The sequence below is a fragment of the Pleurodeles waltl genome, chromosome 3_1, assembly GCF_031143425.1.
Source record: "Pleurodeles waltl isolate 20211129_DDA chromosome 3_1, aPleWal1.hap1.20221129, whole genome shotgun sequence".
Classification (NCBI taxonomy): Eukaryota; Metazoa; Chordata; class Amphibia; order Caudata; family Salamandridae; genus Pleurodeles; species Pleurodeles waltl.
Genome location: NC_090440.1, coordinates 755,051,828 through 755,064,340, shown reverse-complemented (window position 1 = coordinate 755,064,340; position 12,513 = coordinate 755,051,828). Strand labels below are relative to the sequence as shown.

At 45.1% G+C, this 12,513-nt stretch overlaps 1 protein-coding gene across 2 annotated transcripts in view; it reads right to left on the bottom strand.

Moving 5' to 3' along the window:
- SPON1 (spondin 1) overlaps positions 1-12,513 on the bottom strand; it is a 1,167,370-nt gene that overhangs the window by 237,867 nt on the left and 916,990 nt on the right. For both annotated transcript variants that reach the window (XM_069223539.1, XM_069223538.1), the window contains exon 7: positions 8,632-8,696. In XM_069223539.1, the coding sequence (XP_069079640.1) occupies positions 8,632-8,696 (65 nt within the window). The remainder of the gene's footprint in view (positions 1-8,631; positions 8,697-12,513) is intronic.

The following is a 12,513-nucleotide window of genomic DNA, read 5'->3' as shown; positions in this document are numbered from 1 at the left end:
ACTGCCCAGAGCGTCAACCTAATGACTGAGTTAAAGGCAGAGCTCAGCTCTATGTAAGCCACATAAAATTTGTCCAGCTTGGCCAGCGAGTACTTGTTCATTAATATGTACAAGTTAAAACATTGCTCTACAGTCCCAAGACCACCTCGGAACCCAGACTGGAGATCAGAATGAATGTTGTCATTTGCCTAAGTTTGAAAGTAGTTCAATAGGACCCTGCCCATTACCTTAGCTGTTGAGCTTATTAACAGGATCAGCCTGTAACACTTTGGGTCATCCTTAGATCCTTTTTTAAAGATAGGTACTATTATGTATGTGACCATGCCTTCAGGGGGTTTGCATGGAGTGCAGCTTGGAGAACGTTGGTCAAAAGGGGAACCTACAGAGATAAATTGGCCCCAAAAAGATCAGCTAGGATACCATCTGGGCCTGGCACCTTCATTGCAGTGCACTTCTTAGTGGCCTCTATTACATTAGATACCCCTATATCTAAATTGCAGAGAGGTTGGGCAGTAAACAATCGAGTTGGCGATGTCATTATTTGAAGAACACCTACTCTTCCAGGGTTGAAGATTCCCGATGTAGCTGTGAAAAGAGCCTGAACCAAGTCCCAGGGAGAATTACTGTGTCCACACCACTTCCTTGATCTTTACCTAGAGAGTTTCTGGTCCCTATCTGCCAGAACAGCCTACTGTCCCTTAGCTTGCTGGCCTTAACCAGGTCATAATAAGCTACCGCCTTCACTAACTGTGTCTTGGCACGCAATGCAACCTTATATTTCCTTCTACAGGAACAAATCTTTTCCAGATCTCTTGGTGTCTCCTTAAGTGGCTTAAATAAAAGGTTGTGGGCCTTGGTACAGATGGTATCAAACAACCTAGTCTGCTTAATGCGGCTGAACTTTGGGGTGACAGTGAGCATTTCCCGTGGTGCCCTACAAATTTTATCAAAGCTGTTTAAAATTATTTTGAAGTCCCCCTCCTCACATTCCTTCAAACATAGCATAAAATCACCATTGGAGGCCCCATTCAAACTTGAGAGGAGGAGATCCTTGTCAGCTTTACTTCAACTCACGATCACCCCCTTGTTAAGAGTAAAAGATAACGATAAAGGAGGAGGGAAAGGCTAGCCTAACTCTTGCCTTTTCCCATCTGTAACACCAAGTATTGTAACTGAAATCAGCCTTTGGTCACTCAAGGGGGAGTCACTAGCCTTATAACTCCCCAATTGCGATCTTAGATTATGTGAAAGCAGGATAAAGGTGACGAGGCTAAAACTACCATGCCCCACAAATTTAAGTGTCTCAACTAGGCCACCACTAGAGGGAGCGGAGTCAAAAGCAAATATCAAGTTATAATTCATCAAAAGAAATTAAATTCATCCTCCAAATGACTATGGCAAAAATGTGTAACAGGGTCTCTATCAATGTCCAAGATATCATAAGATTAAGGGAGAGCTGTGCAATGTTTAACATTAAAGTCCCCCATCCAGACAATTACAGAGCTACCCTCCATATTGCTCAAACATAGCTATAAATCATCCTGCAGTGATTTCACAATGACAGAATTGTTAGCATTAAACACATTATTATAAATCTTTGCTAATAATATATGTTAAGTGACGCATTTCAGGAGGATGAGCTGTTAATGGGGTGAGGCCAAATTAGTCGACATAACATGGCCTGAAAAGCTAAGAGCCACAAGTGTTACAAGCCCTTCTTTAGCCCTAGCCTAGCTCCTGGGACAGCCTGGTCTGGCTCCTGCGGTTAGATCACAAACCCATCAATAGAAACATCTTCCACCAGCCATATTTCCTGTAGGCACAAAGTCGAATAAGATTTGATAAAATTAATCCATTCGGGATTCTCTAGTTTTGTGCTCAAACTAGTGATATTCCAAAGCCAACTCCCACAATGGGACGAGGGCAAAGTTGCTGACTTACAGAAGTCCCTTTCAGTGTTGGGGAAGAGTCAGATAATCCATTTTGGTAAACATGTGTTTCCCCACCAGTCCCCTGACCCTTGGAGGGCTTTATACCAGCTAATTAGTCCTCATGTCAGTCCAGTTGATTGAGCACTATGAATTTGCAAAACCTGTTCTGAGTTGTCATGGGATGGGCTGCAGTATGGTACTGAGGCCTAAAAACATCAACAGGTCTGTAAAAGTAACCCAGGGGAAGACTTCTGATGGCTGAGTATTTATATGTCCTGTAGTAAGGTTTGCTCAGGATGTAATCAACAATTGCCCTATTTCTAAAATTGACAACTATACAGTCTTTGCTGTTGGGTTTCCATGAATGGCCCACCCAGGGTACCCTTCATATGTGATTAATCTTACTATGTAATTCACCCAGCCCGGCCACCTTGGTGTCTAGGCAATGCACCACCTTGTTCAGCAGCTGCCCATAGTTATCCTGGGTCCTTGGCATCAGTGGGGGAGCAACTTTTAAAATCGATACGTATTTTGTTTTGCTGCCCCAGGTGGTAATTGGACAGGTTGGTTGCATGCTAGAAGTGACATCAGATGATGGGCCTCTCTGTGGCCTCTTTGGCCTTACAAACATGTTGTATTACCACGCACCAGCTTCCCATGCCCCTCGTTGCTGTCATCTACCCGGGCGGGTGAGAGCACTGCATATGTCCACTTGTCTAAGAGAGGGGGTCATCACAAATGTTATTTTGGACACAGGCCTCTAGAGAATCCAGCCTACTCAACACCATAGTCGTAAAATTCCCCATTCTCGCTTCCAGGTGGGCAATTGTGCTAGCCAAGTTGATAATTCAAGTCTTGAGACTTGCTGGTTGTGGTAGGGTCCCTTCTGTTGGCAGGAGTGGATCATGGCCCGTTTTCCCCTTTCTGCATTGAGGTCACTTTTTCTTAGCTGGTGGTGACAAACTGACTCTGACAACTTTTGCCCAGCATGTAGTTCTGATATGGGAGCTGGAATAATTCCCTCCTGTAGTGTAATTATCTCCTCATAAGAGTTTACTACAAAAGGATTGTTGTTTTTAAGACTCAACGGTCTCCGTACAGTGTTTAATGGGATATTGGGCTTAACAACACTGCCCTTTCCTACCACTGATCTCCTTGGGGTGCACAATCAATCAATCAATCAATCAGGAATTTGTAAAGCGCATTACTGACCCTTGAGGGTTTCAAGACCCTGAGAAGGGGAGGGAGGAGAATGGGCAGAGGAGATGCTGCTACTGCTCAAACAGCCAGGTCTTAAGAAGTTTTCCTGAAAGTAAGGAGGTCTTTGGTCTGGCGCAGGTGGGTGGGAAGAGTGTTCCACATTTTGGCAGCGAGATGTGAGAATGATCTACTGCCAGTTGTAGTTCTGAGGACGCGTGCGACGGTTGCAAGGGCAAGGTCGGCAGAGCGGAGATGCGGGTTCGGGGTGTAGAAAGAGAGTCGCCTGTTGAGGTATTCTGGTCTGGTACTGTGCAGTGCTTTGTGAGCGTGGTTGAGGAGTTTGAACGTGATTCTCTTGTTGACTGGGAGCCAGTGCAGGTTTTTCATGTGGTCTGTGATGTGGCTGTGGCGGGGGATGTCTAGGATGAGACATGCAGAGGCGTTCTGGAGGCGTTGCAGCCTCTTCTGGAGTTTGGACGTGGTTCCTGCATAGAGGGCATTGCCGAAGTCCAGCTTGCTGCTTACGAGAGCTTGGGTGACTGTTCTTCTGGTTTCGGTGGGTATCCATTTGTAGATCTTTCAGAGCATGCGGAGGGTGTTGAAGTAGGAGGAGGAGATGGTGTTGACTTACTGGGTCATGGCTAGTGAGGGGTCCAAGATTAATCCTAGGTTGCATGCGTGGTCGGTGGGAGTCGGAGTGGTTCCGAGAGTGGCAGGCCACCAGGAGTCATCCCATGCAGAGGGGGTGGAGCTGAAAATGAGGACCTCCGTCTTGTCAGAATTGAGTTTGAGGCAGCTGTTCTTCATCCATTCGGCGATGGCCTTCATTCCTTCATGGAGGTAGAACTTGATGGAGTCCTTAGTGAGGGAGAGGATCAGCTGGGTGTCGTCTGCGTATGAGAGGATGTTGAAGTTGTGGGAACGGGTGATGTTAGGGAGCGGGGCCATGTAGACATTGAAGAGGGTCGGGCTGAGGGATCAACCCTGGGGTACGCTGCAGATGATTTTGATGGCCTCTGAGTGGAATGGGGGGAGGCAAACCCTCTGGGTTCTGCCGGTGAGAAAGGAGGTGACCCAGTCCAGGGCTCTGTCACAGATTCCAGCATTGCTGACGTTTGACCGTAGGGTGTGGTGGTAGACATATCAAACATGGCCAAGAGGTACAGGAGGATGAGGGCCACGGTTTTGCCACTGTCCAGTCTGGTTCTAATGTCATTGGTGGTGGCGAAGACGGCAGTTTTGGTGCTGTGGTTGCTGCGGAATCCGGATTGAGAAGGGTCCAGGGTGCGGTTCTCCTCAATTAAATGGGGTATTTGTCTGTTGACAGCCTTCTTGATGACTTTTGCCGGGAAGGGGAGCAGGGAGATAGGCCGGAAGCTCTTGAGGTCCTTTGGGTCCACCTTGGGTTTTCTGAGGAGGGCGTTGATCTCGGCGTGTTTCCAGCTCTCCGTGAAGGTGGCAGACTCGAAGGAGCTGTTGATGATCTTCCGTAGTTGGGGTGCGATGACGGAGCTTGATTTGTTGAGGATATGGTGAGGGCAGGGGTCAGATAGAGAGCTGGAGTGGATGTTGTTCATGATTTCGATGGTGGTGTTGTTGTTGATGGGGGTCCAGGAGAGCAGGAGGTTTGGCGAAGGTGAATCTGTGGTGTTGTTGGTTGCCGGGAGGGGGTCTGGGTGCTGAAGATGTCATGGGTGTCTGCAATCTTGCAGTGGAAGGAGGAGGCTAGGGAGTCACAGAGGTCTAAGAATGGTGGGATGTCATTGGCGTTGGAGCTGGGGTTGGAGAGTTCCTTCACGACTTTGAAGAGCTCCTTGTGGCTGTGTGCGTTGTTGTTGATTTTGTCTTTGAAGGCTGTTCTCTTGGTGGCTCGGATGAGTTGGTGGTGTCTGCGGATGGTGTTTTTGAAGGCTGGGAGGTTGTTCAGAGTCTGATCTTGGTGCCACTTTCTTTCGAGTATTTGGCAGCTTTGCTTAGATTCGTGGAGGTTGGCGGTAAACCAGAAGGCCTTTCTGTCGGTGCGTCTGTTGGAGGGATTCTTGATTGGGGAGAGAATATTGGCACAGGTGTCGACCTATTGCCTGAAGTTGCAGGCAGCTGCATCAGTGTCCGTGTCGATGGGTGGGTTCTTGGAGAGGGTTGTGATAAGTTGGTCTTCGGTGACCTTGTTTAGTGACCTTGTTACAATTGCTCATCATCAAGGCCAGTTCTATGGGGATTGTCATTAGCATTGGCAGAGGGGGAAAACGTAGATAATGTAGATTGCAGGGGTGAAGCAAGATCCTCAGCTGTGAGTGAAAGTCTCTGCTCTGCTTTCTCAATCGCATTAGAAATAACATTGACAGCCCGCATCAAAATGTTATCTATTGTACATGATTGAGCCTATGGGCCTATAGCGGACACAGGAGTGGCCTTCCTTTTCCCCATTTTTGCAAATAAATGAGCCCACAAGGGGAGCAATAGAAAAGAGAGAAGGGGATTTGACACACAGTAACTTGTCAGTTGAACAAGACAGCAGTGGCCAGGGGACAAAAACCAAGGAATCAAGGGGGCGGGCAGTCCAGTTTCCTCCAGTCTATGATGGGCCTCTCTTGGCCTGGTCTTTGCCCGGGCACCTGCCTGGGTGTGTCCTGCGTGCTTCTAGCACTGCAGGAGCACCAGGATATTTTTTAACAAAAAGCCTCCTGGTGCACAGCAGCACTGCAGGCAGTCTCCACTCCTCACGCGGCTTTTGGGACCTAGAGTCCATGGCCCAACAGCCGATTTGGGTCTTGTAGTGACTTCACTCCTGCACTGTGGGAGAACCAGGCTGTTTTTTAATCAAGTACCTCCTAGTGTGCAGCAGTGCTGCAGACAGTCTCCCCTCCTTGTGGGGGCTTCTGAAGGCCTAGAGTCTGTGGCCCAACACCCAGTCTGGCTCCCGCAGCGACTTCACTCCTGCGCTGCTGGAGCACCAGGCTGTTTTTTAATCAAGTGTCTCCTACCGTGCTGCAGTGCTGCAGCCAGTTTCCCTTCCTCGTGGGGGCAGTGACTTCTCTCCCCTGTTGCGGGAGCATCAAGGTTGTTTTTTAATCAAGCACCTCCTGGCATGCAGCAGTGCTGCAGGCAGTCTCCCCTCCTCTAGACACCTTCATTTCTGACAGATGCCCAGTTCTCAGCTTAGATCTCGACAGAATTCATTAAACACTTAGGTATTAACCACTTCAAATAACTCCCTAAAAAGGTCTTTAGGAGCATCTCCTTTTTATTGCATATATGACCTTCATTCCCACAAGCTAATTTCTATTCCTTCCCTAAAGATACCTCAAGCTTATCACATACTGCATCACATCCAGGGCATGATAAAAACCATACAGCAACTATTAGTGAAGGCCAAAGCAGATTACAAACACTATGCTCATCTGTATCACCAGTCTCATACTTCTTACAATCAGGGGGACATGCTGTGGCTTTCCATTAGTTTGTTTACTCTTCCATGGTCTTGTTCAATTAGGGTGAGTAGGAAAGTCAGCAGCTAGAATAATTCTCCTTCTCAGGTGTGATACATCCTCTAGTACACATTTTCAGACTTAAACCAGCTAACACAAGGCTAGGGAATTCTCTAACTGCACTTTTAGTAGATGGATCACAAGAAAATGAAGTTGGAACTATTGTACATCCCTGTGTGTGCCATGGCTAGTAGCAGTGCTTGATGACTTGGAAAAACTATGATGTTTCTGGAAGGTTCTAGGAACCAGTGTAATTTGTGCATAGCAACACAAAAGAATGATGGTCGGAAAGCTGAACATTTTCAAACACTCACCCCAGTCACAAATCTGGATCTAATCCATCATTCTTTTGCTCACCATGCCACCCCAGTTTGGAACCAGCCATATGCAAATCAGTGCTGACCCCGTTCCCCTTGCGAACAGTCCATCTCGACCTGGCAGGCCAGGTCCTCCTTGGACTGGAAACAAACATCCTGGGACCAATTTCTGGTTATCACCCCTCCTCAGCCAAGCTAGCTGGAATTCAGTGGCAAAGGAAGCACAGGACCCACGCCTGGGCATACCCTTCCCACTTAGGGCGACTTTAGCAACACTAAAGGATGATGGACAGAGTGCTGAACCTTTTCAAACACTCACCCCCAGTCACAGACCTGAGTTTAATCTATTGTTCTGTTGCTCACCATGCCACCCCAGTCACAGACCTGAGTTTAATCCATTGTTCTTTTGCTCAGCATGGGCTCTGTTTTGGTACATCACATCCAATACCATTTCCCTAACAAAACTGAGTACTGAGTATCTAGTCCACAGTTCCTACCCGAGTCAGCCCTGGGCTGCTCTGCCGCGCTACCCACTCAGTCAAGTGCAACAAGGGGTAGTTGGTCCCCAGTTTGAATGTCTATGGTGCAGAGGCATCAAATAACCAGAGGTGAAAACCCCTATTTGTCATATATTAGGTCCAGTACATTCTGAGTGCTCTGACAACTCTTGAAAGGGATTTTCACATCTTGTAATCATAGAGTGGTCAAATAATCACGCAGTAGGTGTAGGGTTGAACTTCCCACTAAGTATACTAGGGATGTGCCTAGAGACATTAATAACTGAAAATTACACACACTCCATCCCTCACACCAAATACTTCGGCGAGTTTAGTGTGTTAGTATTATAATGCTCTCATAAAGTATACGAGGGATACATGGGCCAGCATAAAAGGTCTTGAGCGCCTTCCTTTCTCTGAAAATGAGTGGGCGTGTGTTCAATGAACATTTTGTTGTCCTAGAATGCACAGGGGCTTCAAATCTTCTTGGTGAACTCTGTGGAGCTTAATTAGTGCTGATGTTTATATATTGTGGGCACCAGAACTCCATTTTGGGGACAGTGACTTTTTGTTCTTAATCTTGGACAAGAGAGAAAACAGCAAACAAAGGAGATAGAATGAGGAAGAAGAGAAGAGAGGAAAACAGCTAGAAGAGGATAGAAAGGGAACTAAATGAACCTGCAAGACTGTGTTAATTACGTAGTCATGGAAGAGACATGAATGAATAGATGTAACTACAGCATGAGAATTCAGCAAACTCAGCAGTGCCAGCCCCAGGCTCCTAAAAAATACCTTGACGTCTCCAATAATTTTTTCACAAATGAAGCACTGGAGCCTGGTAAATGGTGCTCAGAAACAAGCCAGTTCCCTACCAAACGTGTCTAACTCTGCACCATCTTTGGAAATTGACAGACTTAAGTAAAGCATGGAAATTGACAGACTTAAGTAAAGCATGCAAAGGAAAATGTTTCCACCTTTATCATATTGAAATAACCCCTAAGGACTGCAGGAGCTACGAGGGACACGACGTTTGACTTAAATCCTGACCACGGAAAAAGACCTTAGAGTCTGGAGAGCACGCAAAGTACAAGTGTAAAATAAATTTTGTTACATTAGTACTTCCACCGTGGCCAACATTTTATTATAATGGCTAAACACAGAAGGAAATACGTTAAATCCCTTTTATTTTTCTACTTACACATTCAAAGGTTGCCAAGCAGGCCACTGTGCTTTCGCTTTCACCACTGTTAACACTTCATCACCCTACAAAGGAGAAAAAAAGAATTCGTTTCAGAAAGATATTACTGTAATATTACTGATAGCCTGTAGATATTATCATCTCACACTCTGTTCAACAACATGAATGAAACAGAGAAATGAAAACAGTATAAAAGAGTGAACAACAGTAGACGTTTTTAGAGAAAAGGCGTAAACGTTTTATGCTATGAAAGTGGAGATAAATCAACACCATAGTTATAACCATCATCGTTTTTAATTTTGACTATAGACAGTGTCAGCTGTTTGGCATACCTCCTGTCTTAACTTTACAATAAGGAAAATAGGGTGTACAGGAGACCATGTTAGCTTTGGATCTTGTACCTGTTAAATATTGGTTTTCATGCGTTTTTTATGAGTTGCCGTTGGATGGGATATTCAACAAGGCCAAGGTTTTTTGTGAGTAGTAGCATTGTCTCACTTGATTTCCCAATATGTTTTGGTGCCCTTTTTTTTTAGACTCCAGCGGCCATATTATGCAAGTGTTCTGGAACACAGTGGTGTTACAGAAAATGTCTGTGTGGCAATTTGAGTTGTGCTAGCACTAAATGTGTATAGACACAATCTCAAAGGGGATTTTTCCGCAATGGCATTAGGTTATGGCCCCATTTATTGAGGGAATACTTTACATCTGCCATCGAATATACATAGTGATCTTAGTGATGATGCTTCACTCTCTGAATGTATGCCTGCATTGTCTGCCAAAACATTGGTGGAATGTACCTACCTGTGGTGATGGAACAATGTTCAGAGTGTGGGTGTTACCATCAGTGTTATGTTACTGACATCATAGGGATTGTGATCAATCTAAGCATCATAGAAAGAATATTTGTAACAAATGCATTCAGCAAGAGAGTGGTGAGAGTGTAGTATGTAGCTGGTGGTGCATTTTGGAGCACAATGTTGCAAATATATTACTAAATCATGGTATGGTTTCACACTGTATTTTACATGCAGCACACTTTCCAATGAGGTGGCCACCAAATTTGCACAGACATACAGATAAAATAATGTAGCACACAAATGATAATGAGTAGAAGTCAAGTTTCATTTAATATTTATCAATTGCACATCACCAAGTAAAGTGATTGAATTGATCATGTTCAAATCTATGGGCCTGATTATGAGTGTGGCGGTCCTCAGACTGCCACACTCACAGTGGCTGTCGGACCACCAAAAATGTGGCGGTCCGACTGCCACGTTACAAGGTTGGCGGGCAGCCCTGCCAACCTACCACCGTCTCAACTGGGATCATCAATCCCAACAAGTTGAAGGTGGCAGGGGTCGGAATCAGCCAGGGCAGCACTGAACTCAGCGCTGCCCTGCTGATTACGACCTAGGTCTCTGCCAGTCTTTTCTTGACAGTTTCACCACCATTAAAGGACTGCCCAGCATCCCCACAATGCTCACTGTTTGCTATGCAGACAGTGAGCATTGCAAGGGTGCTGGCGCCCCCTACGGGTGGCAGCATTGCTGCCAGCTCGTTTATGAGCTGGCGACAATGCTGCCACCATGTTCCAACTAGGCTGATGGACGGAAACCTTGGTTTCCACCCATCAGCCCAGTGGGACAGTCACAATGGGCATGGCTGGGAGGTAGCCAGTTGTGTTGCATGTTAGGACAAAGTGACATCCTACACACTTACCATTCACGCATTCTATACCCCAGCAATATTGTCACATAGTTCACTTTACAAAATTGTCTCGCTTTGCAGTCAGAGAAAGTAAACAGGGATCTGCATGCTGGAAAAATAATCAGCAGTTGATCAGAAAACATAAACGGAAATATGATCTCTTTCTTAGAAGAACAGGATATGTGAGAAGATGAGCAAAAAAATTAAAGGAATAGTTATTGCTCATTCACCTTCTGGACTCCAGCATTGTTATTTTGGTGGTGCTGCAGCAGCCCACACATGCCTACTTCTAGCTGCTATGGTAGCTACTGCTCATAGGCCTCAAAATCCTTCTATCTAGCTATAAATAATTTTTTCCAGCCTGATCAGTTCACATTGTTATTAAATCAGGCTACATGATCCTCCCATTTTATTCTCAAGAACTGATGTACCCTTGGAATGTAATGCTTGTTCTCCTGTAGCACACATTCCACCTCCAACCACAGGACACAGGGAAGAGTGTTGCAAAAGAAGAGAAGCACTTTAATGTTTACCATTAGAAAACTGACCACACACTTCACATGCATTATGGCAACCAAACATTGTACAGCAGGTTACTTGGCAGAGTGGAACATATTGTTGTTTCATTTTTCACAACTGTATTTATCTGTTTTGGAACAATTCTGAGTACAAACATGCTTGTGATCTTACATTACACATACCCAATAAATTCCACATATCAAGTTCTTCCCCAGACTGTTTAAGGCAGAGGTCTTCAAACAAAGGGCAGGTCACCTGAGGGGGTTTGAATTGATCTCCAGGGATTATTAATCACTGGCCAAGAGCAGCATCATGCTGAAAATAGTTCTTTGTTTTTAGAGAAAGAAACACAGCGAGGCAGTGAGTCATGTTGTAACATGCGTTGTCATTCACATCCTGGCTGGGAGTAGGTATCCAACTAGGAGGTTGGGGGTCCCAAATAATTCGCCATGTCGCCCTGCCCCATTTCTGACAAAGAATTACACTGTGGGTACTTCTACACTTCAGATTTAAGATGTCCTATATCTTGGCAAAAATGTATTTGGTTGCATTTTTAAAAGGGATAACTGAAGATTACTTCAATGTTTCATTTATTAAATATGTTTGAACTTCCAATTGTATTGAATACTTGTCCAGAGCACATGTATTCACTTTAGGGGGGCTTTTTTATTACACAGGGGCAAGGCATTAAAAACTTTAAAGATCTCTGATCTAAAGTTTTTTGCCGAAACAATAATTCCTCAGTTCAACTTTAGCTCCTTGTTTATGCCTTCTGTTAGATGTCTGTAATCTGTTTCAAATTGGCACAATGTACAAAGCCACACACATCCACCACACCTACAAATTATCACATCATGGCATAATGTTGACACCACAGGTATGTACAATCTTTTTGCGTGTTTGTTTATATTTTCAAGTCAGATTGACATCCGTATAACCACAGTTAAATTCCCTGATGAACATGTAAATCACTAACATTTGCTGTAATAATTATCATTCCAAGCACACCTGTTACCATCCATATACTATGACCATTGATCAAGAAACATGATTTGACACCAATAGGTTTTCACATGTGTTTTGCTGTCCATGAGCAGTCACACTTTATGGAAGGGTCTGCAGAAATGTCCATGATCTCTTCTGTAATGTCCATTGCATGGGTGCCCATGTGAGGTCAACACAATGTGAAGTGGGCATTCTCTTATTTACTTATGGGTGTGGCACCATGCAAACGAGTGAAATCCTTGAACTATGTTCCTGAGGTATATTACAGTTTCAGGAGCACAGACTAAAGGACCCTTCAATGACACACTAACAGTGAACCAATTTACAATTGGTACACAGGTAGTGTTATGCTCAAGGGAGGAATCAAGAGAGGCACAGGGATCCACAGGGAGAAGCAGGTGCTGACTACACTTCACCCTGGTGGTTCCCTGCACTCTCCCAAAGCCAGGTAGGTCACAGTTTACAGTGAAACATATTACAAAGTGGCATACCCAGTGGATCATGGGGCCTAGTATCAGGAAGGAAATGTACCCCCGGCTAATGTTTGAAATGTTATTTACAGCAATATTCAGGATTAGGTGGGCCCCCTTTAGCCTTTTGACCCTGGTACAGCGGCAACTGCTGCATTTATGTAAGCTACCCCCGACA